Source organism: Anopheles coluzzii, chromosome 2 (assembly GCF_943734685.1).
Source record: "Anopheles coluzzii chromosome 2, AcolN3, whole genome shotgun sequence".
NCBI lineage: Eukaryota > Metazoa > Arthropoda > Insecta > Diptera > Culicidae > Anopheles > Anopheles coluzzii.
In genome coordinates, this window is record NC_064670.1 from 29,852,800 (window position 1) to 29,878,410 (window position 25,611).

General features: G+C 46.4%; 6 protein-coding genes across 14 annotated transcripts in view; 2 read left to right on the forward strand and 4 right to left on the reverse strand.

Moving 5' to 3' along the window:
- LOC120949334 (leishmanolysin-like peptidase) overlaps nucleotides 1-7,159 on the reverse strand; it is a 36,210-nt gene extending 29,051 nt beyond the window's left edge. The window contains exon 1 of the mRNA XM_040366573.2: nucleotides 5,867-7,159. Within this exon, the coding sequence (XP_040222507.2) occupies nucleotides 5,867-6,121 (255 nt within the window). The 5' untranslated portion in view covers nucleotides 6,122-7,159. The remainder of the gene's footprint in view (nucleotides 1-5,866) is intronic.
- A 276-nt stretch (nucleotides 7,160-7,435) lies between these two features.
- LOC120949576 (splicing factor U2af 38 kDa subunit) lies at nucleotides 7,436-8,726 on the forward strand. The gene is made up of 2 exons (XM_040366965.2): nucleotides 7,436-7,619; nucleotides 7,808-8,726. Exons 1-2 carry the CDS (start codon nucleotides 7,576-7,578, stop codon nucleotides 8,517-8,519), a joined length of 756 nt encoding a protein of 251 aa, XP_040222899.2. The 5' UTR covers nucleotides 7,436-7,575; the 3' UTR covers nucleotides 8,520-8,726.
- Nucleotides 8,727-9,378: 652 nt separating this feature from the next.
- Nucleotides 9,379-12,242, reverse strand: LOC120949575 (presenilin homolog). 2 transcript variants are annotated; one of them, XM_040366963.2, is made up of 8 exons: nucleotides 11,794-12,242; nucleotides 11,387-11,652; nucleotides 10,880-11,310; nucleotides 10,696-10,794; nucleotides 10,403-10,630; nucleotides 10,011-10,202; nucleotides 9,812-9,924; nucleotides 9,379-9,723 (listed from the first exon to the last, which is right to left on the reverse strand). In XM_040366963.2, exons 1-8 carry the CDS (start codon nucleotides 11,929-11,931, stop codon nucleotides 9,568-9,570), a joined length of 1,623 nt encoding a protein of 540 aa, XP_040222897.2. In that variant the 5' UTR covers nucleotides 11,932-12,242; the 3' UTR covers nucleotides 9,379-9,567. The 2 variants fall into 2 exon arrangements, with proteins under 2 accessions (XP_040222897.2, XP_040222898.2); XM_040366964.2 differs by having other exon boundaries at nucleotides 10,454-10,630; nucleotides 11,794-12,241.
- A 214-nt stretch (nucleotides 12,243-12,456) lies between these two features.
- Nucleotides 12,457-18,613, reverse strand: LOC120949262 (transcription initiation factor IIA subunit 1). Of its 8 annotated transcripts, none has more exons than XM_040366456.2 (9): nucleotides 18,510-18,613; nucleotides 17,519-17,600; nucleotides 16,904-17,011; nucleotides 15,601-15,786; nucleotides 15,444-15,461; nucleotides 14,755-15,337; nucleotides 14,235-14,606; nucleotides 13,894-14,147; nucleotides 12,457-13,805 (listed from the first exon to the last, which is right to left on the reverse strand). In XM_040366456.2, the coding sequence occupies exons 3-9, from the start codon at nucleotides 16,925-16,927 to the stop codon at nucleotides 13,698-13,700; spliced, it is 1,545 nt and encodes a 514-aa protein (XP_040222390.2). In that variant the 5' UTR covers nucleotides 16,928-17,011; nucleotides 17,519-17,600; nucleotides 18,510-18,613; the 3' UTR covers nucleotides 12,457-13,697. The 8 variants fall into 8 exon arrangements, with proteins under 8 accessions (XP_040222390.2, XP_040222388.2, XP_040222384.2 ...); XM_040366454.2 differs by having other exon boundaries at nucleotides 17,519-17,603; XM_040366450.2 differs by having other exon boundaries at nucleotides 16,904-17,600.
- Nucleotides 18,614-20,084: 1,471 nt separating this feature from the next.
- On the forward strand, nucleotides 20,085-23,743 carry LOC120948378 (squamous cell carcinoma antigen recognized by T-cells 3). Its single transcript, XM_040364637.2, has 6 exons — nucleotides 20,085-20,261; nucleotides 20,333-20,529; nucleotides 20,613-20,954; nucleotides 21,026-21,861; nucleotides 21,968-23,165; nucleotides 23,248-23,743. The coding sequence occupies exons 1-6, from the start codon at nucleotides 20,214-20,216 to the stop codon at nucleotides 23,366-23,368; spliced, it is 2,742 nt and encodes a 913-aa protein (XP_040220571.2). The 5' UTR covers nucleotides 20,085-20,213; the 3' UTR covers nucleotides 23,369-23,743.
- Nucleotides 23,619-25,385, reverse strand: LOC120948384 (something about silencing protein 10). Its single transcript, XM_040364644.2, has one exon. The coding sequence runs from the start codon at nucleotides 25,276-25,278 to the stop codon at nucleotides 23,803-23,805; it is 1,476 nt and encodes a 491-aa protein (XP_040220578.2). The 5' UTR covers nucleotides 25,279-25,385; the 3' UTR covers nucleotides 23,619-23,802.
- Between the last annotated feature and the right edge of the window lie 226 nt (nucleotides 25,386-25,611).

The window sequence follows — 25,611 nt, forward strand, 5'->3', positions numbered from 1 at the left end:
GCAGATTAGTCAAATATCTTACAGATACGATAGGTGTGCTTAATTGTTTAAGGGTGGTTACAACAACCAAAAAACTCACCACATTGGCGCTTTTACAGAGTGATTGTTCCGTTGAAAACGTGACCGTGAACGTTAAATATGTAGTGAACCCCTCAACGACCTCTCCACATTGTCCCATTTCCGTGTCCCACGATACGGGGCTGGGAAGTTGGAGCAAAAAAGGTTCTTTAGGGTTCGCGGGCTAGCGTGAGAATCTTTTCCTCATCGCCAACGAGGAGGCGAACTATGTGAACTTGTGGGCGGTGTACCATATAAGGTGAAAGGGGGGGGGGGGGGGGGGGGGGAGAGGCAGTTTGCCTGCAACATTTGGAGGGTTTTCATTTGCGTTGGTCGACCTCCTCCCTTCCGTCACCTATAGCTAGCCCATTCTAGCGACAAATGGACATTTCTTGTAGTGCGGAGCGGCACTGCTCTCGGTGGTAGTAAATATTGATGTAGGGGAACGTGGAGTAAAATGGGAAGGTTGGGGCAAAATGGTCATCTGCATTATTGGCAAATTAACATGTTTATAGTGACATCGAATGATTGACAAACATTAAATACAATGTTTAAAGCCCACCATGAACGTTTCATAACCTATTATTTCTAACAAAATTAATAAATTAGCTAACGAACTTTTTGCTCAAAACGATGTAGTTTTGATCGTCTTAAGAATTCAGTAAATAATTAGAAAAAAAGAATATCCAGGCACATAATATTTATCTATAATTTACGTGCGTTTTTAGAGTTAAAATTTGTAAAAAAAATCACTTCTCTACCTCTTCTCTAACGTTCCTGCACTGCGAATCAATTATGAGAATTCACGTATTACGGACAACTGCCGCTCTTTGCTTGACTGCATCTATAGTAATGGGCTTTCTCAGATCAACTTTATACCTAATGCATCGAATAACATTCTCGATCTCATAATTGTCTCTGACGAGATCCTACATTATTGTGCCCCACCGGTGGTGTCACCCTTCCCTATGGTTGCCGTTGATGTTCATCATCCTCCTGTTGAACTACACTTAACTGGTGCTGGCAATACAGCTCGTTCCTGGCGTTCTACCGCACCAAACCGTGAGTCCGGCACACGTTACTACAGGCGAACTAACTTTATCCGTCTAGCTGAACTGCTTCAATCTACTGACTGGTCTTTCCTGGAAGGTAATCCGGATGTTAACTCAGCATTGGAACTATTTAACACAACACTACTGGCGCTTATATCTGATTGCTGTCCTCTAATGCCACCGCGTCGCAGTCCACCATGGTCTGATGCACGTTTACGCCGTCTAAAGCAAAACAAAGCGTCATGCTTTCGCTTTTACAGTACAAATGGTACACAACACTCCAAATTAAGGTTCATTGCTGCCCATAATGTATATAGAAGCTATAACAGACAACTTCATACTCGTTATCTCATTCGAGTGAAATTCTCGCTCATCAGACACCCAACACGATTCTGGAGGTATGTTGAATCAAAACGCGGTAACAGCTCGCTCCCCGATGTTCTCACATATAACAACGTCTCCACAAGCAGTAAGGAAGGCATGTGCAACTTATTTGCTGATCGTTTCAAGGATTGCTTTACTACGGATGATGCAAGCTTATCATTAGAAGCAGCTTTAAATAATGTGCCCTGTGATGTTGTTGACATTGATGTACGCGATATTATTATCTCGGTAGATACTGTACTACGTGCTCTGCAGCAGGTCAAAACCTCATACAACCCTGGACCCGATGGTATTCCTACGGCAATCCTTGCCAAATGCCGCGAATTTTTAGCAAAGCCTCTGTCTCAAATCTACCAACTCTCTTTTGCACAAAGTACTGTACCCACGGCCTGGAAATCCTCTGTGATGTTCCCGGTGTACAAAAAAGGGGATAAAAACTCTGCTGAGAACTACCGCGGTATAACCACCTTGCCTTCTTGTGCCAAGGTGTTTGAGATCGTCATACAAAACTCGCTAATGTATCACTGTCGTTCTTATATTTCTACACGCCAGCATGGTTTCTTTCCTCGACGCAGTGTTACCACAAACCTGGTGGAATTCGTCTCCAACTGCCACGCAGCCTTTACTTCCGGAGCTCAGATGGATGCAGTATACACTGATCTTAAGGCTGCGTTTGATCGTGTGAACCATCGCTTGCTGTTGGCTAAGCTCGCCCGGATCGGTCTCTCTACTCCGCTGGTGAATTGGTTCAGGTCCTATATCTCTGATCGTAGCTACTACGTACAAATCGATGGTGTCTCATCTAAAGTTTTCGAGAGTTCATCTGGCGTCCCTCAGGGCAGCAACATGGGACCACTGCTGTTCTCGCTTTTTATTAACGACGTCACACTGGCTATTACGGAAGCAGATTGTCTGCTTTATGCGGATGATGTTAGGCTGTTTCGTATCGTACGTAACACTTCCGACTCTCTTTCTCTGCAAAGATCGATTGATGTTTTCTCTGACTGGTGTATCAATAATGACCTGCTAATTTCTGTTGATAAGTGTACGTCAATGTCTTTCTTTAGAATAGCTAGTCCGATAAGGTATATCTATAGCATATCAGGGACACAACTACCGCGTTGCAATACGGTCAGGGATTACTGTGATATTTTAGACAAAGCTAACAAAATGCTAGGATTTATTCGTCGACATTCGAGAGAACTCAATGACCCACACTGCCTATTAACTCTGTATAAGTCCTATGTTCGTTCCATCCTCGAGTTTAGTTCTACAGTTTGGTGTCCATTCTCTAGTGTTTGGTCCAATAGAATAGAAGCTGTCCAAAAGAGAGTTACTCGTATTGTCCTACACTTCACTCCGTGGCGTAATGTAACCCCTCGTCCATCGTATCATACTCGTTGTTTGTTGTTTGGTCTGGACACACTTGCTAGGAGACGTGATAATGCCCAATGTACGTTTTTGTCCAAACTTATTGTCGGTGAGATAGATTCGCCAGAACTACTGGCTAGAGTCAACATAAATGTCCCTCCTAGAGTATTCCGTAACTACAGACTAATAAGAACTGACCTTACAAGACGTGCATACAGCGAGAACGACCCAATGACTGCGATGGCCCGTAAGTTTAATCAGCGTTACATTTTATTTGACTGGCACCTACCTACTAGATTCTGTTGATCCGTCTTGTCATTGTACTGCGTTAGTTATTTAAGTTTTAGTTTTAATTCAGTGATAAGGCCGCTTGTTTGGCCAATCACTTAATACAATAAACAATACAATACAATACACTCACAATTCTACCTAAGCTGCAACAGCTTAAACCTTTGTTTTAATGGGTTTTTGACATTTGGTGTATTACCGCGCACAACATATTTTCACGGCTTTTGATGTTAATTTTTCAATTTCATTTTATTCATTTACATTTGTTATTAATGCATCATCATCGTCAAAACATCGCTGCAAAGTGATTCATTCAATGGGATACAGAGCATAATCCTTAACAGTGCCATTTTGCCCCGCGTTCCCCTGAAATTTCAACTGCGGTCGGTTGCAAAACGCGTGTCGCGATGGACTACGCGCAGCTCGTCGTCGTTGCCTCAAAGCCATCCCTATACTAGGGAACGCAATAGTTGAACCCTAGAAGAGTTCCTACGTCGTGTTGGGGCATGCTAGGCAACTCGGTTCAGAATTTTAAGTACACCCAGAACCGGTACACAGACACTGCACAGCAAATACAATTGTACCGCTCATAACGACTGAAACAAACAGTCTTAAGGAAAGGGGAAGGATGGAGAAGGATTCATCCATCATTTACCATGCCATGATGGTGTCGTCGAGCGGCTGTCAGGATGTCGACAAGTAAAGGTAGATATGCGAAAATAAGTAACAATTTATCTCTTTGCCTCGTTTTGGCGTGGGTGGACAGTGTCGAGGGGTGTTGAAGCGTACCACGCCTGTTAGACACTTCTTGCCGACGCAGCATTCGAGAAGCATTTGCGCTCCAACAGTACGATCCGTTGACTTGAGAGGGGTTCAACGATCGGATTATCATTAGCATCGAATTGTGACGATCAATCATTGCTACTCACTCCTTTTTAGTGGATTGTGTGGTGGTTTAGTGTTTTTTTGGTTATTATTGCGATTATTGAAACACTTTTGCTTAAAAGACAACTTGATGCTCCAAAAGCAACATCATATTTATGTAAAAAAAAATCATCAAAAGCTTTAATGCTTTAAATGCTTTAAAAAAATGATAAAATATGTTCCTTTTGTGTACACTAAATGACATTTTTTTTTGTAATTTTTGCGTACACTAAATAACAATAATACCTAAAAATCTCATAATGCAGCCCGTACAGCAACGCATAATAGGAAAAGATTATTCAACTGCTTTCCGTCCATTATCTAATGCTGATATCAACCTGATTCGGTACCCATCATCGAACGAAATTAGATTGGTATTGATCAATTTTCAATCATTTTTCTACAAACAACCCCCAGCTCACAATATCCCCCTAATTGGTGTGAAAATTTGATTGACCAGTAGATGAGCGCACGGTACATTACACCGGCGATAAACAATTTCCACACCGGTCGATGGCGTTAACTTTGTAAACCCGACGCCAAAAGCATGTAAAAAAGCCCAGCCGAGGCCTAGCTAAATCAATGCAACGAAATAGCTGTGTGCAACGCTGCTGATCGTGTATTCGTGTCTGTTGTTGTTGATGATGATGATGATGATGGTTGATCGTGAAAATTTACCTACACACCAATTCCGATCGACCGATGATCGACACCATCCCCTTGCTGCCGATACCTCGGCTCCCAATGCCCAGGGCAAGTCAGGCATGGGCAGACAGCATTGCATTTGGAGGCGACATTTAGCGGGTATGTTGCGAAGCCCGAAAGGCTCAACGAACTCCCTCCTTCCCCTTTCGGCATTTGTCTAGTCGAAGCACGCAATGGGTGGTGGTGGTGATGGTTGGTAAGAAAATGTTACCAGCCAACCAACCTTAGCAACCCAGTAGCCGTCCCCCGCCTGCCCCGAATTGATTGAGCCGTTCCGAACCGATTCGAGCAGGCCAAGGTGTTTACACTTTCGGAGAATGTGTGCATTATTACTGTGCTGGGTGTTGAAAGCATACAAACGTACAGTACATAAAACGCATATTTAATCAACATTTTTTTCATTACAAATTTTCGTCAGCACTCTGCAACGTGTACTCGGGCGAACTGGGCGGGCAGGCTCGATTTTTTATGCACTTTTATTGCCATGGCATGACACACACTGGTCCGCTGCTCTGTCTGCATAATGATGATGATGGTTTTGTTAAGTGATCAAAGTGTACACGTACTTTTTGGTAGTTCGGTGACGCACTCAGGCACTGAGGTACATTATTACATTATTGATTGCTGTTGCAACAAAGCAACTGGCTCGGCTGATGAAACTGTTGGGAAGGAAACCTGCTAAACTATGGTGATTTATTGGAATTTCTTCACTCTTTTATTCCTAGCACGGACTTGCTTACTACTAGTTTACTATTACTAGCATACTATTTTTATTATATGAACTAATATCTATCCGATTTTTGATATTGGTGGATTTACGTATCCTAGCTTAATTTAATTTAATTTTATTTATTTTAATTTGACCTTTTGATATTATGATATTGCACTAAACAGAGTGGCATCATGAGTAACACTATACGAAACATCCGACAATCAAATGTTCGATAGTTAAGATTAACAAAAGCGTAAATGCAAAACGATCGCAGTGGAAAAAATATCATTTGCGTATCAATTCGGTGTAATAAAGTCATTTCTTACAATACCAAACTAGAGACCAAATGCATAAAACCCAACGGCAAACGTACCTCATGCGCCTTCGGATGCTGATGCTTGCAGTGACCGTCGTGCACGGAGCTGGCCACCGCAAGCGTGCTGCCAACCGCCAACCACAGCAGGCCGACCGTCGCAACCGTCGCTGTGCACCGTTCGAGCCGCGAGCAGGCGGGTCGTCCGTGCAGCCAGCTGCCGCCGATTTTCCGCCGCCAATGCTCACGGTTATTGATTTCACTACATTGCCGCATTTCCATTTCCTCGTGCACCGCAGCCGGAGCCGGTGACATTTGTGATGTTGTGAAAAAGGCTTTGCGCGAAACAGGATTACCCTCCCAGTACGTTGCCGTTTTACATCGAACAGCACAACACGCAAGCAAAATATATCAAAGGAGGCGAAACACTCTTCAGCTCAGCAACTCACACTAGGGACACTTGTACAAAATTGGCCCACTTTTTTGTTGTTTGCACCATCCGTGAGGGTGAGATTAATCAGCACCGAACACCGAATGAAAGGGAAATTTATGTTGCACCCCTTTCCCGTGCGCCTTCTTTTTCCACGATTCCGTTCGACCCAATTTTAGCAAAACTCTCACTTTCGAAGCACCACTAGCACAACAAGAACGGCGCACCAGGATACTTATACACTAACACTACGGCAAGCACCCGCGCGGTTCACCACACTCGCGTACACTAGGCTGGTCGGCAGGACCTGATGAGCGCCCGGCTGGAAACGGCAGGGGTTACACGGGTGAGGAAACACACAACCCGCCCCGCCCACTGCACCCGGATCGAAGGAAGAGGTAAAGGTTCGACTATTTTCGATTCGCACTCCCGGGTACGTGCGCTCCTACCACCGTATGGCTCTATTGCATAAAACGAACTGAAAGTGGTTCGCCGCGAATGGACAACTTTTATTCCACGCTAGGCCACGAAGAAGGGACCGTCGCTACCACCAACCAGACCGGTACTGCTGCTGCTGCTGCTGCTGCTGTGAGCTGTTTGCCTGTACAAGCTGCATCCGATTGTGCTGTGGATGCAGCGGCACCGAACCAGCGCTGTGTGGTGGTGGATGCTGTCGGTTCGGTTTCCCCCCCTCCATTGGCATCGTTTATGTTGAGCCCAGGTGCCGGTTCCACCACTCAGGACGACGATGAAGGGCCATTGCCGCGGCCGATCATACGCGATCGATCGATATGAGAATTCGCGAACCGTACACTAACGTACATACACACACGCACGGCTCGCCCCACTCCGCGAAACTGTGGGTTTCTCTTTGTTTTTCTCTCTTGTTGCGAACCAGTGGAAATGGGCAAACAGCAAGAAAAACATTACCCTGACAGCTGGCTTGACGTTGGTACACGAATCCAATAAACCGTGGTTCATTTGATCGGGAATAAAATTCGCTTTTTTAATAAGCATCATTTGATTTAAAAGATAAATTGCGCCTACGAAATTGCATTTTTATAAACAAACTATCATTTAACAAAAACTTTAAATCGAACTGAAATTGGCTGCACTCGCAGAACTGCTCGACTGGTAGCTCGAGTTTCTGGAAAACTGGTCGAATGTTCTCTGGACCATTTTGACAGCTGTCACTTTCGCCATCTTTCAATGTTCCCCCGAGAGAGAGGAAAAAAAACAGCTTGTGTGCGTCTTCCTCGCTGCGTTTGTTTGAGGCGCTTTCGGACAACTTTTTTAGCATATTAAGCATTTAACACAACCCAAAAGGTGACGGAAAACGATGGCAGAATACCTGGCCTCGATTTTCGGTACCGAGAAAGACAAGTAAGTGCGGTAGTTTTCACGGTTTCCACTCCCAAACATACCCGGCCACAACGCTTGCCATCGTCGCCGTGTTTGTTGTTCCTTGTGGCAGGAATGCCGCCATCGCAGCTGAAGGCCGGCGGACGAGCGTGTGTTTCGTGTGTTCAGTTACAGACACGTTTATTCAATTCGTTGTGTTTTTTTTGCAGGGTCAACTGTTCGTTCTACTTTAAAATTGGTGCCTGCCGCCATGGAGATCGCTGCTCCCGCATCCACAACAAGCCGACCTTCTCGCAAACCTGTCTGCTGCAGAACCTGTACGTGAACCCCCAGAATTCGGCCAAATCGGCCGACGGTAGTCACCTGGTGGCGAACGTGTCGGACGAAGAGATGCAGGAGCACTACGACAACTTTTTCGAGGACGTGTTCGTCGAGTGCGAGGACAAGTACGGTGAAATCGAGGAGATGAACGTGTGCGACAACCTGGGCGACCATCTGGTCGGCAACGTGTACATCAAGTTTCGCCGCGAAGAGGACGCGGAGCGGGCGGCCAAGGATCTGAACAACCGTTGGTTCGGCGGCAGACCGGTGTACTCGGAGCTTTCGCCGGTGACAGACTTCCGCGAGGCGTGCTGTCGGCAGTACGAGATGGGCGAATGTACGCGGTCCGGGTTCTGCAACTTCATGCACCTGAAGCCGATCTCGCGCGAGCTGCGCCGCTATCTGTACTCGAGACGCCGGGGACGTTCCCGATCTCGGTCGCGATCGCCACGTCGCGGTGGTGGTGGCGGTGGCGGTGGCGGTGGGGGCGGCGGAGGCGGTATCGGAGGTGGTCGTGATCGTTCCCGCGACCGCCGTCGATCGCGCAGTAGGGATAGGAAAAACGATCGCAACGACAACGGGCGCAAGGGGCGATACTGAACACCGACTGCATGAGTCGCTCGTAGACTTTTTCCCCTTTCATAAACTTGACACAATTATTGCGCCATTTAGTTTAATCGCGAATGATTGCAACCCTCTTTCCAACAACTTGTCCAGATACAAAAAATATGCTACACGAAATGTAATTAATGATCATGAAGAGAAATACATATACATGCGACAAAATGAATCGCTAATATGCCTGCATTCTTTTTTTCTTCTTCTTTTATTCCCAGTCAGTAGTTATTGATGTCGGGTTGTATATTATGTAAAGAAAAGAAATAGCATAACGATTATACTCCGCTCTAAAATGGTACAAATTTTATGTATGCAGTCATGTGTCTCCCTAGTTCCCGGGTGGTTACACTCTTCAAAATATGTCTCCTCCTTTACGCATCAAAACGGGGGCCCCCGGGAAGATCAAATGCCTCCGAGAGGACGGGAGAGAGAAACATCAATACACCAATTATGGAGCATTCAAGAAATGCAACGCATTCCCCTAATCGCCAGTATGAAGTGTAAAATGTCTTAGGACAGGGGGGATACATCCACACATACACATTCATACATACACACATCCAAGAAAGGATACATTCATCTACGGATCGAACACGTACGGATGTGATGCACAAAATACAAAAATGCACGTGTGTAATGTGTGTAAAATGGTAAGCAACGCTTAAGTCTGATCAGGAGGACCATTTCCAAATTCAAGCATGATGGACCGTGTGTGTGTGTAGCGTACATGTTACTTTTGCATCCCCGTTTCAACTAAGCCAATACGCGTTACGTGTTTGTTAGTGGCGGTACGTTCACCTACACTTTCTCACTATCTAACTGCCGCTCGCTGTCTCTCGGGTTGTTTTTTTTTTTTGATTACACGATATTAAAATATTACGATATAAATAAACGAGCTAGATATGCTAGAAAAACACGGCTCGGCGTGGATTTGAGCACGTTTGTTTTGTTGCGCCTAATCCCTAATCCAATCATTGAACCCGGTAAAAACCGGACCTACAACTTCCTTATCCCCGTTTTGCTGCATTAACTAAATAAACACCTGCTCCAGCGTAAGCGCTTCCGTGAACGGTTTCACAATCACGCTCGTGACGAAGCAAAAGATCAGCCCGAAAAAGATGGAAATCGGCAGTGCCGGCAATGCTTTGCGAAAGATGGCCAACAGCAGCAGCGTCAGGCAGAGACCCTTTTTGGCGGGAAAGACAAGAAGCAAGGTTTGAGTTACTTGTGGGGTCCCAGCAGCTCGTCTGCGGTGGGCGGACGCCAATACATACCACCAGTATTGCCACAAAGCACGCTATCGTGGTGTTCCAGTCGCCGTAGCTCGATGCCTTGCCAACCAGCACGGAGTAGAAGATAAAGTCACCTAGCCCAAGCTTAATGCCTCCTGCAACGTGTCAGTCAGTTTGAAAAGGGATCAATAATACATTTAGCACGAGGACAAAACAGTAATGTTTTCCGTTTCGTTCTTACTTTCTTCCGCCTGGTCATACAGAGCACCACCGAGCTGCGGATCCTGTCCTGCGCGGGTTGCCTCTGCCGTGACAGTACGGTACTCGGGCCGGGACGGATTGTTGGCAATGTTAGCCTGCACCTCAATTTGCCGCCTCGTTACTCTTTGGTTAGCCGTTGCCGCCCAATCCTGCGTAAAGCCGGCCGTCTGATCTGCAATACCAATGGAATCGCGCTACGTTAGTAGAAGCATTTCAAAGCTACTTGGATGAGAATATTAAGGGGGAAAGCAGACCGATGATACCCAAGAGAAGTACTGTATTTGTTAGTGTGTTAGTTAGCACGGAGGAAAATTAGCGATTATGTAGAGGCACAGATATAATAGGCAAGCAAAAATCGTAAAAAACATATACCCCTGGGCAAATCATGCGTTCTATCATTGGGAATGGCAACCAGCCGCATACCTTCTACGGTTGCTCCGGTTTGCGTTGGGCCGTGGTTATTGACTGCACCGTACCCACCAGCCTGTCGGCTGCCTCCGCCAGCGCTACCCGGCCCAGTGCCGATGGTCCGCTCGCCAGACAACGGTGCCGCACGATCCGGATCCGTGTGTGTGCCGAGGTAGGAATACATGATGGTTGCTGTAAAGGGGTAAAGAGCACATTAATACACACGCTGCTTAAACCTTTCTTGTGGTGCATTTTACATGAATAAATTAGAGCTGGAAAGATTTGCTCGTTACGCTCCTGCGCCGTTTCGACCAAAATTCGCAAAGGCCCCTTAGGGGTAAGTACGGCAATTAGATCTATAAAAAATAAATAAAAAAAAAAGAAAATAAATATCAACGAAATATCATCAAATCCAACCTTAGTGACTACTACTCAGCTTACCCCAAATTGATATCACAGCTAGTACAGCCCACGTTGTCCATTCTGGAAGATACTTGATAAACACCAGTGCCATCAGTGCGGCCACAAAGATCAGATAGCCTTGCTGTAACCGGAGCGGACCCTGCCAGTGGATTGAGATCATGCCCACCACACCAAAGTTCCACACAAGCAGCCCGGCCGTAAACCAATCCATCGGGACGTTGTACGCTCGCAGAATTTCAAACAGATAAAGGCCACTGAACAGAAACAGCAGCAGCAGGGAGGACAGGATCAGCCAACCGTGGATCACCTTGTAGCAGCGGTGCTTGTACAGGACGATGAGCAGTATGGTCATGATGACGATCACCGTCATCAGGATTAGCGAGTTTGCGAGAGCATTCCATATCTTTGTGCCCGTGTCGTCCGTTAGTTCGTGAAACGGCGTGTAGACGCTGAAACGGGAAATGAAAAGCACCATAAATTACCCCAACTGTTACGCATAGCCGCAAGACACCGTCGCCTACTTACAGGTACACATCCTTGATGGTATAAAAGTTAATCGAGCTAATTGTGGCCACCACGACCATCATGCAAAGGGTCACTGGAACGAACAGCTTTATCACATGTTGCGCACCATATTTGAGTCCTTCCTCCTCATTCAACGCCTGCTCCTGTTCCTGCTGCTGCTGTTGCCGCTGCCGGGAGCTGTTGCCAGAAGGGGAGCCTCGCGATGGACCCGCTCGTCCCCGGCTGCTTGTATCACGTATTGTCACTTGCGGGATGGAATCGGTTGTCTAGATACACGCGATACGGAGTAGATAATCGATCGAAACAGATGCAAATTAGTACAACCCCCCTTGTTCTCCGGACGATGACTCACGCCACTAGCCGTCCAGTGTAAACAAAGCTCTGTGAGCCCTCTCGGCGACACTCACCCCATAGGACGGATGTGGAGAGCTGCTAGCGTCGGCGGGCATCTTTTGCCAGCGTTTCCGCGAGCCGCGCCCATCGGACGCATCCTGTGCCGTTGCTGCCGTCGGTTGATGATGATCGATGTTGATATGGCCGTCCATTGCAGTGGCGGTGGAAGAAAGTGTCCGGATGTTTGTTATGGAGTACCCGCCAGCTTGCTCACATCAGAGAGAGAGTGTGTGTGTGTGTATATAATAAAACAGCCTGGTATGGGCGCTAGGGCGCTGTATTGTGCTGCTACTTCACCCGCCTGCTGAATGCTTTTCTTCTTGAGAAATGGACAGTTGGGGTCATCTAAGATTTTAAAGGAGTATCCACGGCAAAGACACTATTTTTGCGACTCACACAAATCTGAAACAGTCCGTGATTTTTACAATCTGTCCATTATGCGCCTGCAAAGAGAAGGTTGTGCCTTTTCAGGCACCGTTTGACAGCTGACAGTTCCGGGAACGGTGGGAAAAGTTAAATATGACACATGTGGGCAGAGACAGCCGTTTGAAAACATATTTCGCATTTTAATTTTTAATTTGTACAAAGCCTTAGAAACTGCACTAACGGGCAGCTATGTTTAAGAGCCATTTATTGCCTAATTTCGGATGAACAAGATTAAACCGTCACGCTATAGATCTCTCCGCGAGAAGATTGTATTTGAAGGTATTTTTGTAATTCTTATTATGCACTACGTACACAAGAGAAAAAAAAAACTCGTCCTCTTACTTTATTACAATAAAAACAAGCAATTCCACCACAATCTACACTTATATTTTTACACATTAGTGCTAGCGAAAAATTCTAACGTTATGTTATGACGAAATTGCACCAAGTGCCGCACAGAAGAAAATAACGCAAGTCGGATAGGATGCAACTCTACGAGGGATGTGCAAATTGGTAGATGAAAATAAAACACAAACACACGCTAACACCGAGGATTGTGTACGGTTGAGCGAGTTGTTAAAACAATAAGTCGAACGTATGAACATGACAACTGCCCTGAATCATTCTTTGATGGTGTAAAAATAGCTCACATTCTTAGTATATTATGATGCACTTACTACTCGACATTTACTGAAATATGCGGGAATCGTTTACAAACTTGTGTACCTTTTTGAGTTATCTTGTTAATTGATTCATTTCCATTTTGCAAATCTATCAAAAGCTTTCACTTCTCCCTTGCATGGGGGATAGATTAGATTAGGTTTACTGAACATAAACCCGCGGCCAAAGCGCACCCCGGGATGGTTCCTATTTCCGATAAGTCAAACTCTGTTTCCTCGTTGTTTAGTAAAAACAAAAATCGATCGACTACGTGGTGATCGTTACCACACATACAAATGGCATTCCTGCTGTTTGATCCATTCGTTGGTTGGTACGGTAAGGGCGGAGGGGAGTTGCGAGTGAGACTTGCGATGGCCATTTAAGCCGAAGTTGCCACACTCACCCCATTTGGTTTATTAGCGTAGACGTGATGGATATCCGTATCCCGACGTATGAGTTCTTATCGGTTTGCCGAAAACGTATTACAATCATGCACAAAACCTCACACAAAGCTGCTTCATTTAGTGGGTTTTCTCCCAGCTTCCTTGCATTGATGCATTTCTACTCGACCACCGCAGCACACAGCTCTCTCGCAGTAATTTATCTAAAATCGTTGATCTACCCTACTGTTCAGTGCAGCTTGCAGATGTTCTACCGTTTGCAATGGCAATAATGTACCTTCCACTAGGCTTTTTTATCTCTCTCGCTCTACTATAAACTCTGAAACGCCTCCGTCCGTCGCACTAAGAATGACACCGAAACACACATCCCAGCTGCTAGGCACTCAAATTCGCCGTTTTCCGCCGATTGGTTGATTTATGGTTGCAGCAGCTTACCATTCAGCGTCGCCGTTCGATTTTTGAAACACATAATCCTTGCCACCTATATGCATGATACCGTCCTTAAGATAGAACTTCCACTTGTTACGAGATCGCGTGATCTAGAAACGAAATCAGCGAATGGAGAGAAAAAAAAATTTAATAGCTAATATAAAAACAATACCAAATAGATGCCCTTTGCTCACATACCTTATCATACTGGCAAACGACAACATTATCCGTATCGAACAAATCGGACGCGTCTTCATCTGTAACGTCGTCTTCGCTATTGAGCGGTTCCTCTTCTGCGCCACCTTCGGCCTCCATGTCGTCCTCCTCCTCCTTGTCCAAATCTTCGTCGTCATCGTCGACAATGTTGTCGTCGCTGATGTCGCTTCCCTCTTCGTCGGACGTATCTACGGCACCGTCAAGCTGAAGACTACTGCAGATGTGGAACGTAAGAGCTGCTCGAACAGAAACAAACGCAGAAACAATGTTCAACGGTAAGCACATATTCTCCTATTCATGGACCTTGTTTGTTGCTCAGTTACCTTGCTCTTGTTCGCTGAGAACAGGGACAGCTTTAGCTTGAGCAGCTCTAAACGGGTGACGACGTCGAGCATTTCTTGCGGCCGCAGATGCTTTTGACCGAACTCCGCGTCTGCTGCTGCTGCTGCTGCTACTACTGCAAGCAATTGGTTCGTTGCTTTCCTTTGCAGAGGCGGACCAGCGATTGGTTCGTTGACCAGCTACAAGCCCGCTTATCAGTTGCCGATCGAGCCGATACCGTTCCAGGGGTTCGTTTGGCGATAGTTCCACAAGTTTGTAGCTGATGGGTGAAACTTCTACTTCTGGTGTTTCGTCTACCATGAAACCGTCATCGTCACAAGCTCCATCGAGCTGTTTCTGGATTGGTACGGCATCTACAAATACAGGAAAAGAACAACATTGGTATGAGAAACATCATTTTGCAATCGTTTGTTTAGGGCAATGTTTTAGGATCCATTAAAACAACATCACTAATCGCGATACTATCAGAATGAAAAACCACTCAAGCTGATGAGAACTTACTTATATTCAGATTCTGCAAGTACGCATTCACATGCTGTTGCAGTACGGTCGACGCGATGTGTGGCGGTAGTGGCATTATTGAGGAAATGATCGGGCTGGTAAGCACCTGCTGTAGCTGATTTTCCTGCAGAGCGGACGCCGGGACCTGGATCGTCAGGACGCGCGGCTGGCTGTTGGCGACGTTCGGTTGCGCCGGTAGCGTTATCTGGATGGCAACCAGCTTGTTCGGATCGAGAGCCGCCACGACAGCAGCCGGGGCCGAATTTTGTTGCTGCTGCTGGGGTGCTGCTGCTGCTGCTGCTGCTGCTGCTGCTGCTGCTGGTGCTGGTGCTGGTGCAGCTGCCGTTGATGTAGTATTCGCTGCCGTCGTCGTAGTAGTGGTACCACCAGCTGTAGTGGCGTTCTGATTCGGTACCGCTGGCTGTGCACTTCCGGCCGGGACCAACGCAGGTACGTTTGCATTTTTCAGTCCTGGTTCGGTCTTTGTGATAATGTTTGCTTTTCCATTTTCCTGCTGATTGTTTGACGTCGCTGCGGCGGAAGCCGCGGCTGAGGCAGCCTTTGATTTCTTCGTTCCATTGCTCTGTAAAGTGTTTTGGGACAAAGAGGAACGCATGAGTCCATATTGCTAACTATTGACACAATATTGTAATCCTGCAGAGTAAATGATTAGGTTTGGGTTTTCCTACCTTTGCGTGTGAGGCAGACTGTGTTATCCGTGTGTCATTGGTATGGGCGATGGTAAGTTAAAAAGGATCGATTAAATGTAAGAAAAAACACATGTTATTTACATATTCTAACACAATAAACTTCTCTCGTTGGGAAAAACTTAACCATAAACCTTACCTTCGCATTTCCCCCAGCCTGCTGATCTTGGGATTCTGGGGTAGATTCGATAGCTTTGCAAGCCAAAAGTTTTGACGTCCACACTTGCTTCATTTCTTGCAGTACCTGCTCGTCCACACCTTCATCGAGAAACGCATCCCGGACACCGGCGATGACATCGTCGATGACCGTGGTGTAGACCTTTAGCTGTGGGAAAATACAGAAATACAAAATAAAACGGTTAAAAAAAAGATTTTTAAACACACTTTAATTTAACGGAATTTATGAAAACTCTGTGAACTATTCGGCTGTGGATAATTACTGCGCGTTAATGCACAAACAAGATTGTTCCAAAGCGATTGAACACAAGATTGTTGATTAAATCATATTGCACTCCTAAAAGTATTTAATTACTTGCACAAGCGCATCGGGGAAGTCCACCATTCCATCTAATTTCGTTATTAATGATCTTGTCCAATGGTTGCTCGCCGTAAATGACCAGCGTTGAAACAAAGTATTAACTGATAAATGAGATAAACAGCTACCCCCTCCGTTTTCCTCAACCCCCGCACCGTAAAAATCACACAGTAGTACCACATGTAGTAGCACCATACCACATTGTGGTATGTTATTTTCGTATTTGCTGCAGTGCAACAGGCGCATCAAGGCTTAAATTTCATATTTTCTATATTTTGAAGTACCTTGCCGATCAAGGTTCTCAATAATATAGGGGACGGAATAAACGATACACCAGAGTTTGTTGTTAGAATTTGTTCTAATTTTGCTTACCGTCATATATCATTCGCATTATCGTTTTATGCCGTTATCTTAAAATTTAAATTGCATTCCAAACCATGATAACACTGTTATTGATGATGTTACCATATGGGTTAAAATTAGTACATCACACTCAGCAGCACGTCGAAAAGCTCTCTCAACGCTCGTGTTGCTATTGACAACCTGTTGTGATAACTCCTCCCTGCGCTCTCATCATCATCATCATCATCATCTTTTTTTCTCGGGCCGTTCTTTTGCGGCAAAGCATATGGAACGACCCCCATTTGTTTCGACCATCATTTGTTATCAGCTTATCAATAGTATTGTATCTAATTGCAAACTATTGAGAGGGCTCAAACTTTTTATCGAATTACACGCTCTTATCGGTGAACCATTACACTTTGGCATTCAGAGACTGGCCTTACAATGATTGAAGGACGGTGATTCAAGGAAATTATCACAGCTAGTTGTTCATCAGAATTTGAATCGGGAATCGGCAATCGGAACAACTTGTTGCATTTATTGTTTAACATTTGTTTTCACTTACCACCGAGGTTTGGCTGAGCGACATGGTGAAGCTTGTCCTTTGATCAACTTCCTCTCAACAGGAATCCTTGCTTCCACCAACAATCACACTTTAAACACACTTTCAGGTCTAAAAGAATCGTATGAAGATATGCGTCATGAGATTCACCCTTCCGATAGGGCGGAAGCCTCGATGCCGAGTGTACTTTGAGCAGAACGGGATATTGTTGCGGACAAACACACACGTACACACACACACACACTTATACACGCACAGTTAGCTAACACGCGAAACGGAACAAACCGCACACCGCAGAGAGGGAGAGAGAGATGGCTGGGCAATGTAGGAAAATGCTGCCTGATGTTTTTGCCGTAGCTGCCGCCGAACCGTGATAACGCTTCAAGGGTGGCGCGTGAAAAACACGGCCCTTGTGTTCATATATAGGGATTTGGGTGATGTGCTGTACACTTTCTGGCAGCGCTTCGCAATACTTTAGAGCCCAGTACGATCTCTCTCTCTCTCTCTCTCTCTCGTTTTGCACAAGGCTTGCACGGGAGCGAAACACCGGATGGCCGAAGACGTACGAAAAGGTAGTCGGCTTTGGCGTGTGCTTTGACTGCCGCCCGAAACACTCACTGGCGGCCGTACTTGGCACTGGTCATTTCACACACTGTTTTGTCTGTTTTCTGCTGCTTCGTCTTCTTCGGCTTAATCGGCCCTGCTAGAAACAAAACAAGCACGAGATGGGTTAAAAGGATTATGTTTACATCAGCGTATGCGGTTGAGCAGCGATAACTGCACGAATGCAACAAAACTACTCATGGATCTTAGTTCACGCGACACGAGCCCCCCCTCTACCCAGCCGCTCAAGTGAGGATCGAGTAGGCGCTGATGCCGGAATTCGCGAACAAACGACACTGCGCTTTTGCAATGCAGCAGGAGCAATACTGTATACTTGTACAACTGTCACTCGAACTTCGGAATGTCAGCGGCAGCAGTTTCGTTCTTGGGACCGAGGAGGGGGGGGGGGAGGGAGGAATGAGGAGAAACCCGCCAAGGGAAATGAGAACACTGATGCAGCACGGTGATGACACGGCACCAATACGCCGCGCACTATGTCCGTGAAATGGAGGCAGCGTAGGGCAAACGATCACGCGACCGGACGGTACATTTGCACTGCGCGGTTCTTGGGGTGGTATATTTTTTTCCTTCTACGTAGACATAGCTCCCGGCAGTAGGCTACAAGTGCTTCTTCTTCTCTATCACCGTTTTGCTTCGTTGGCTTGAAGCGAGTTTCCGCCGTTCCAGGAAAGAGCAGGCTTGAGATAGTGCTGAATAGAGCGAACTGCAAGCTTGCGGAAGACAATGCCGGGATCTGAACGGATATCCGCTATTCATAGGAGCACAATGTGCGGTCGGATGCGATCAGAGTTTCAGATTTCCTTCCGTAGGGTTCCGTGATGCCGTCCCTACGGGCGATTGTATTGTGAGGTTTGCGCGTTTCTAGCAAGTCCCATAGACACTGGCCCAAGAGAATGCCTACATTTCATGGGAGAGCTTCATTTACACAATTCTATGCGCAAATACACAATCTTTCCCACACAATGCACAATATATTTTGCCGGACCTTGTAAAATTTCTGCTTCAGACAAAACACACGACCGCACGCACTTTTTCGGTGAACAAGAAATGGTGCGAAAGTTCGTTTATCCGTGATGTCTACTTCAGGCAGTGTGGCCAGATTTTTTGGCGGTTTTTGGTAGGAGCATCAAAATTTTATCTGTAATTTTCGGTAGGAGTTTCAATTGCTATCGGTAGTTTTCGGTATGTTTTCGAAGTGTTAAGTGGAGGTGAAGGGGGAGGCGAGTATCTTAACTGCACGAATAAATACATCCTTTTTTATTTAAAAAAAATGCATCACATTTGGTTCATAGCAGTCACACGAATGAGGCTTTTCTGAAGTGTCGATCTGAAAATTGTCGGTTTTTTATTTATATATTCAGCCGTATAATAAAATCGCTTTTTTCTGTAAAATCCCATATACAATTTTACCATCACGTTAAATTTTATCGCATGAAGTGCAGAAATGGGAATCACGTGTTGAACTTTTGGTTCTGCCCAAGCGCCACAGATTAAGCTTAAACGACTGGAAAATTGAATATCCATAGAAAAAAAATGAAAGCTCCACAGCTTCATTGGTTTGATCAATAGATGGCGTATTACAACTCATCATTATATTGCTATCCTTTTCTTGCAATGTGTTTCGACAAGTTTCATCTTATCATGACCTATATAGCCTTCTAACTTTCTGAGCAAAAATCTATATGAATGGTCGTGTGGTCAGATACGTGGGTATCAACACCAACGACTATAACTCAAATCTCACTTGCTTCAGTGTTGGTGATTTCCGTTGAAGTTTAGTATTTAAACAATCGTATCGCCGTTCTAGTTCTAGCGATGCATAACTTCAATGCGAAACCATACAACAGTACAGAGGAAATGAGAAAGCTCTCCTCCAAGCGATGAGGCTCAACTGGTTGGGGTATCCCACCAACAGAGATAGCGCCACCAGCTTTTTTGCTATTTTTAGAATGCATGAGTCGTTTGCCGTCTGCTAAACGAAGTCTTTCTATATTCCGTTTAGGTAGAGAACTTGAGTCGTTTAGAAGCCGTTTAGTGGTCGTTTAGTGGATTTGTGGCACTTGGGTGGTCGCTAGTGATTTCCTTATTTCATAGGGAGTTTACTGCATTAGCTCAATTGGGAAATTGTTTGATGTCTTTTCGGTAAGTATTATGAGAAAATCTGTATTTTCGATAGGATAAATTAATAATCGGTAGTTTAAGGGTGGTCATCTGTGAATCGGTAGGCATATCAAAAATCCGTAGGAGTACAGAAAAATCGGTATTTCTGGCCAGTCTGTTGGGGAGCATCACGGATGTTCCGATATGCTTCTTTTTCAGCATTGCTCAAGCACCAACTACACGGAGTGTGGCCGATGTTTCACGATTTCTTGTTTGAGTCGTCTTTTTACAAAGTTAATATTCATTAAAATGGATGAATAATAATTTTTTTCGGAACATTTCATGCAGACAATGAATAAATCGTTCACATAGATCTTTCATTGGCGAAGCTGCGTTACCCCAAACTCCATACGTGTACACGCTGCTTTTGAACGTTCTCAGCGGGCGCTTTGCGTAAAAAAAAACAAACGTCAAAATGTTGTTGTGGCCCAGTTTGTAAGGTTATTAAACGAAACAAAACGGAGGAGCGGAGTTTGTAGAGTATTGTGCGTTTATTTTGTGTAAAAATAGCAACCACCCATTCCCAACCATGTCGGACGCTGAGATGAAGGACCCCAAAGACGAGATAATTGAAATTGTACGTATATGCTCGCGTTTTTCGCGTCTCATTGCACTGACCCGGTGTATTGTGTTTGCCTGTTCCTGCAGGACGCGCTGGATGAAAGTGCCGACACGGAAGATGATTCGTCCGAAGGTACCAACACGGAGGACGAAGATACGGAGGATGACGATAACGATGAGTCGATTGAATCGAAACACATAAAGGAGTACATCGAGATTCTTACCAAAATCGCTGGCGACAAGTACAACTACGACAACTACGCTGAGCTGCTGGAAGTTGCGCAGTACGTATTAAATTGTGTATATATCGGTGGCAGTAGCGGCTACTGCAAGGGGTGAAATGTATTTTTTATTCTTCAAATTTTAGCCAAATGAATGACCTGGATAAGATTCGCCAAAGTGCTGAAATATTTGCGGCAATGTACCCACTGTCGCCCGAGATTTGGCTGCGGTGGCTGAAAATTGAATCTTCCCTAGCGACGACCGACGAAGAGGTGGAGAAGGTGGAAAAACTTTTCCAACGCGCGCTGAGCGATTACTACTCGGCCGAGGTAGCGCTAGAGTTTGCCGCGCTGGCAATGAAAACGGACAGCAAAGCGATTGCGGAGCGAATTTGGAAAACACTAATCCCGACCTACGGTTTGCACACAATGAAGGGACGTTCCATCTTTGAAGCGTACCGAGAGGATACATTGACAAAAGATGGAGAGTAAGTTACGCGAAGGAGGGGGATTTTTTTTTGTTGGAAAATTAACGTTTTTAAACAATTTATATTTTTAGCTCTCCCGCCAGCTTCAATCGATTGGCACGAATCTATGAGCAGGAGTTGAAGATACCGCTCCGCAACATGGAGGACTCGTACATCGAGTATAAGCTACTGTGCGAGAAGTACAAAGATGTGCTGACCGATCTGGACGCGGAAAAATTTGAACGACGGTACAAACAGGCCAAGGAAGCGCTGCAGCGCATGCTTCCCCACGAAACAGCGCTCGCCGCGCTGGAAGCGCACTGCCACCAGGAGAGGGCGGATCTGTACCGAAAGTATATCGCCGATTGCCAAACGCTGCTCGATGACGACGAGGTGCAAATACTGTACGAGCGTATGGTCACCGAATGTTGCCTGGATGGGGCAGTCTGGCACGAGTATGTGCGCTATCTGCACCGTTGCCCGCCGGACGCGGAGGATAATACGGCCTCGCCGGTGTTTCGCCAAACCGAACTCGACCTGGTCAACAGAGCGCTGCGCAACTGTACGTGGAGCGCCGAGCTGTACGTGGAGAAGATGCGCATCGTTGAGCGGCAGGCGACGCCAACCTCCAAGATGACCATCCTGAAGATCATGGAGGATGTAGCGTCCGCTGGGCTGCAGACACCGGAAGCGTCGGTGAAGGTGTGGCTCGAGTACTTGACGTACTTACGGCGCGTGACTGACTTTGCCAGCGAAAAGGAGCGCGACATATTGCGCGCCAACTTTGACCTTGCCTGGAACCAGCTGGGCCGGACGTGGGGCGTGTTGGCCGATCCACAGTGCAAGATTTTGCAATACTGGGGCCGGCTTGAGTACGAAGCGCTGGGCGAACCGAACAAAGGGCGCGACCTCTGGTACAGTGTGATGGGTAAGTAATGACGATTCGAAAGCTTTTCCGGTTCAACTGTGTGCTGGCTGGTGTAATTCGGCTTATGAAACACAACATGAGAATTATTGTTTCCTTTCGCTTACAGCCAGCTCCGATAATTCGTCCCGTGTCGGGCTGTGGATTGAGTTTATCGAAATGGAGGCAAAACGAGGCCCCGAAGCAGCGCGTAAACTGTACCGCAAATCCATTACCACCGCTGGGCTGGATGATCCCGAAACGCTGGCTGCCGCTTGGTTGCGATTCGAGCGGTGCAACGGTTCGCTGGAGCAGCTGATAAGCTGTCAGGAGCTGTGCAATGCTACGATCGAGAAGTACTACAAGACCATTTCCAAAAATGGTCCGTCAAATCGTGCAACGAAGGGCAAGCGTTCAGAAGCGATCGGAACAACCGCACACAAGGATTCGGACGCATCGGTCGCGAAAAGACAGGCCTCTTCCATGGACGGAGCCGGCGGTTCACCACCGGGGAAGAAAAAAGTGAAACGAACCAACGATAATCTGTCCGATACGGTGGGAGAACGGCAGGAAGAGTTTAAAACACCGGCCATTCCACCCCTCCATAGCAGCTCCAAAAATCATGACCTCAGCAAACCGGAGCCATCCAAACCGCAAACCGTAATCGACATCGATAGCGAAAGCGACGCGAAAGCTGGCGGCGACCAAAGCCGACAGGTGTTCGTCAGCAATCTTAGCTTTGAGGTAACGGAAACAGATATCCGCGAGATTTTCCCCGACCTAGCGATCGAATCGATAGAACTGGTCGCCTCGAGTTCGGGCAAAAGCCGTGGCTTCGGCTACATGCAGCTGGCCAGCGCAGAAGAAGTCCCGAAAGCGCTCAGCTTCGACCGACGTCCACTGAACGGTCGGCCGGTATTCATTTCGAATGTAGCACGCGACAAGACAACTCGCCCACATCAGTTCAAGTACTCGTCGTCGTTCGAACCGAACAAACTGTTCATCAAAGGGCTACCGTTCAATTTGGGGCAAGAGGAACTGCGGCGGTTGTTTGAGCCGTTCGGGTCGATCAAGGACATACGCATCGTGTGCTTCCGGAGTGGCAAATCGAAGGGCCTAGCGTACCTGGAGTACGAAACGGAAACGTCCGCCAAAAATGCTGTCCTGAAGATGGATCAGCACGTGATTGATGGTTTCACGATCACTGTCGCCATCTCGTCACCGCCGCCCAAGAAGAATCCAACCGCAACGGAACCAACCCTATCGGTGGGGGATAGTGGCGGCTCCAGCTCTAGCTTGGGCTCCGGGAAGAAGCTGCTGGGCAAATGGTAAGATTAAATAGTTCAATTGTGTAAAGGGTAGTGACGTTTGCACGATTTAAACGAGTTCTTTGCTTCGCTCTCTTTCCAGGGACGTAAAACAGAAACTATCGCCAATGATTCCAACCGCCGTCTTGAAGAGAAGCGCAGCGGCAGCCTCGGAGGAAAAGCCGAAATCGAATGACGATTTTCGTAAATTATTGCTTAAGTAACTAGCTCATGTGTAGGATAGTGCTGGCTAACACAATTCGTGTTTCCATAAATATTCTCTATAATTTGGCTGTATTGCCATCTTCGATGGAAAGCAACGCTTGTTTGCTTTCATTTTCACTAGTAAGAAAATTCGTACATGTTTTCCTTATCTGTTTCAAGTACTTATACTCTCTTCCCAAGTACATTTTCTCATATTTAACGTTCCATTCTTTCAAACAACTCTCATATATACGAATCCACATGAATCAGTTACTTTTCCCGCTATTTTTGTATTGAAACATTTTAATTGCTTTCCCTTTAATGTAACACGTGCGCCGTCACGCCGCACACCAGACGTACCAAGTGTTTGGAAATAAATCTGCTTGTGAACAACAGCCCCTTGCCCATCCACGGGTCATGGATCAGAAGACTGCTGTGCTGTGTCACGGGGAACTTACTTAAGCTTAATTCCTCTCTTAACGTACGGTTTGATGCTACTCTCGCCCGAGTACCGTTTGCTCTCGGTGCGAACGGTTCGCACGGCGCCCTTTCGTCGAATGATTGCCTTGCGGTACTTCAGCTTATTCTTCACGCGAATGTTACGCTGATCCTTACGCTTGCGTACCGATAGACCCTTGTTCTTGGCCATCTGGTAGGTGATTTTGCGCTTCCCATCAACGTCAAACTCTTCCTCGTCCTCCATCTGTTCCTCTGCCTCCTCGACGTCCTCCTCCTCCTCCTCAACGTCGTCCAATTTCCTACGCTTCGCAGAATATTCTTCAGCATCGCTTCCTTCCTCCTCTCCGGCATCTTCCAGGTCATCTTCCGTTCCTGAATCCATTCGCTCCAACTCGTCAAGCACTCGCAAGCGGTGTGCCTTCTTGGGTTTCAACGCTCCACCGTCCATCTCATCCTCGAATGTAATTTCTAGCCCTTCCGCGTGTGCTTCCAACAGTGCTTCCACCTGTGCCTTTGCCGTTTGTTCGTACTTCTGCTCCATCTCCTGTACTAACCGCTTCAGCTGTAGCAATCGCTTCACGAGCGGATGTTTGCGAATATCCACCCTTTGCGATTTCAGCAGTACGTAGAAGCTAATATTGCTACAGTAAAGCATGTGCAGCTCGTACCGCTTTACCAACAGCTGGCCGAGTGGGTGCGACAGCTTGTCATGCTTTTTCAGCAGCTCCAAAACGGGTTCCAGCACGTCGGCACACTCGCTCAGCTTGGCCACACCTTCCTTGACCAGTCCATCGAACTCTGGCGACTCTTTGCGAAACAGCTCCAACCGCTGGCTTTCGCTCAGATCCGACAAATCCCCCTTGATAACTATTACTTCTTCGCTGCTGAATGGAGCGCGTTTCTTTACCGACTTCTCCGCTAGTACGTCCACATCCTTTGCTGCTGCTGCTGCTGCTGCCGCCTCCTTCGCATCATCATCGGACAGTAAATCGTCCAGCGCAAAATCCTCATCGGTCATGCCCTTGATGAGGCGCTTCTGCATTTCCATCGCTTCCTCCTCCTCCATCCGTGCCATCTCTTCCTCCTGGGCGGTAAGCGTATCGTAGTCCCGGTCTTTGTAACCGGTGCCATAGTACGCGCCGGCCTTCTTACCCCACGCATACCGATCGGGAAGATCGTCCTCCTCGCCTCTGTCGTCGATATCGCTGTCGTGTTCAAATTTACGAATTTCATCAAAATCCGGCTCCTCGTCTTCTTCGTCCTCGTACTCAGCGTTGTCGTAGTCATCCTCGGCGTCGTCGTCGAACCCAAGAACGGCTTGATGCTGCACGTCGTCCTCATCGTACTCGTTGCGGCGGTTACGCTGTCGTACGTTGTTTAGCAACTCCTTCTCCCCTTCACTGTACTCATCTTCGGAAGCAGTTGGCTCGTAATCACTGCCCACATCGCCAAACTTTATTTTGTCGGGCATTTTCGCGTTTTAAGCAATAGTAAACGTTTTATTATATGAACCACAACGGGAGGCACAGCTACGCGGATCACGCACGTGTGCTTTGTTGTGGAATTTTGACAGCAATTGTTTGTTTTGATTTACTGGGAAGCCAATGCCTCACCAAAAGAAGGGGCAAATGTTATTTTTTTGTTGTTGTAAATTGTTACTTATTTAGAGGACAATTACATAAAAAATCAATACTGAAAGAGTAAATACTCGCATTTAACATAACATTATTTGCGAATAAAAAAACGGATAAAATGAATAGCGTACGAAACTGCTTCAAAACACCATAACCTCAAAAACGTCTAC

What these genes read in the sequence shown, in the direction of transcription:
- LOC120949262 (XM_040366456.2), bottom strand. Translation starts at nt 16,927, where the DNA reads ATGTCGCTCAGCCAAACCTCGGTG. An exon ending in CTTGCAGAATCTGAATATAA is followed by an intron (nt 14,607 to 14,754) that starts GTAAGTTCTCAT and finishes CTGTATTTGTAG; the next exon opens with ATGCCGTACCAATCCAGAAA. An exon ending in TCTCAGCGAACAAGAGCAAG is followed by an intron (nt 14,148 to 14,234) that starts GTAACTGAGCAA and finishes CTGTTCGAGCAG; the next exon opens with CTCTTACGTTCCACATCTGC.
- LOC120949576 (XM_040366965.2), top strand. Translation starts at nt 7,576, where the DNA reads ATGGCAGAATACCTGGCCTCGATTTTCGGTACCGAGAAAGACAA. An exon ending in TTCGGTACCGAGAAAGACAA is followed by an intron (nt 7,620 to 7,807) that starts GTAAGTGCGGTA and finishes TTTTTTTTGCAG; the next exon opens with GGTCAACTGTTCGTTCTACT.
- LOC120949575 (XM_040366963.2), bottom strand. Translation starts at nt 11,931, where the DNA reads ATGGACGGCCATATCAACATCGATCATCATCAACCGACGGCAGCAACG. An exon ending in AGCTGTGATATCAATTTGGG is followed by an intron (nt 10,795 to 10,879) that starts GTAAGCTGAGTA and finishes TATTTTTTATAG; the next exon opens with ATCTAATTGCCGTACTTACC. An exon ending in GTATGACCAGGCGGAAGAAA is followed by an intron (nt 9,925 to 10,010) that starts GTAAGAACGAAA and finishes GACACGTTGCAG; the next exon opens with GAGGCATTAAGCTTGGGCTA.
- LOC120948384 (XM_040364644.2), bottom strand. Translation starts at nt 25,278, where the DNA reads ATGCCCGACAAAATAAAGTTTGGCGATGTGGGCAGTGATTACGAGCCA.
- LOC120948378 (XM_040364637.2), top strand. Translation starts at nt 20,214, where the DNA reads ATGTCGGACGCTGAGATGAAGGACCCCAAAGACGAGATAATTGAAATT. An exon ending in AAGACGAGATAATTGAAATT is followed by an intron (nt 20,262 to 20,332) that starts GTACGTATATGC and finishes CTGTTCCTGCAG; the next exon opens with GACGCGCTGGATGAAAGTGC. An exon ending in CCTCTGGTACAGTGTGATGG is followed by an intron (nt 21,862 to 21,967) that starts GTAAGTAATGAC and finishes TTTCGCTTACAG; the next exon opens with CCAGCTCCGATAATTCGTCC.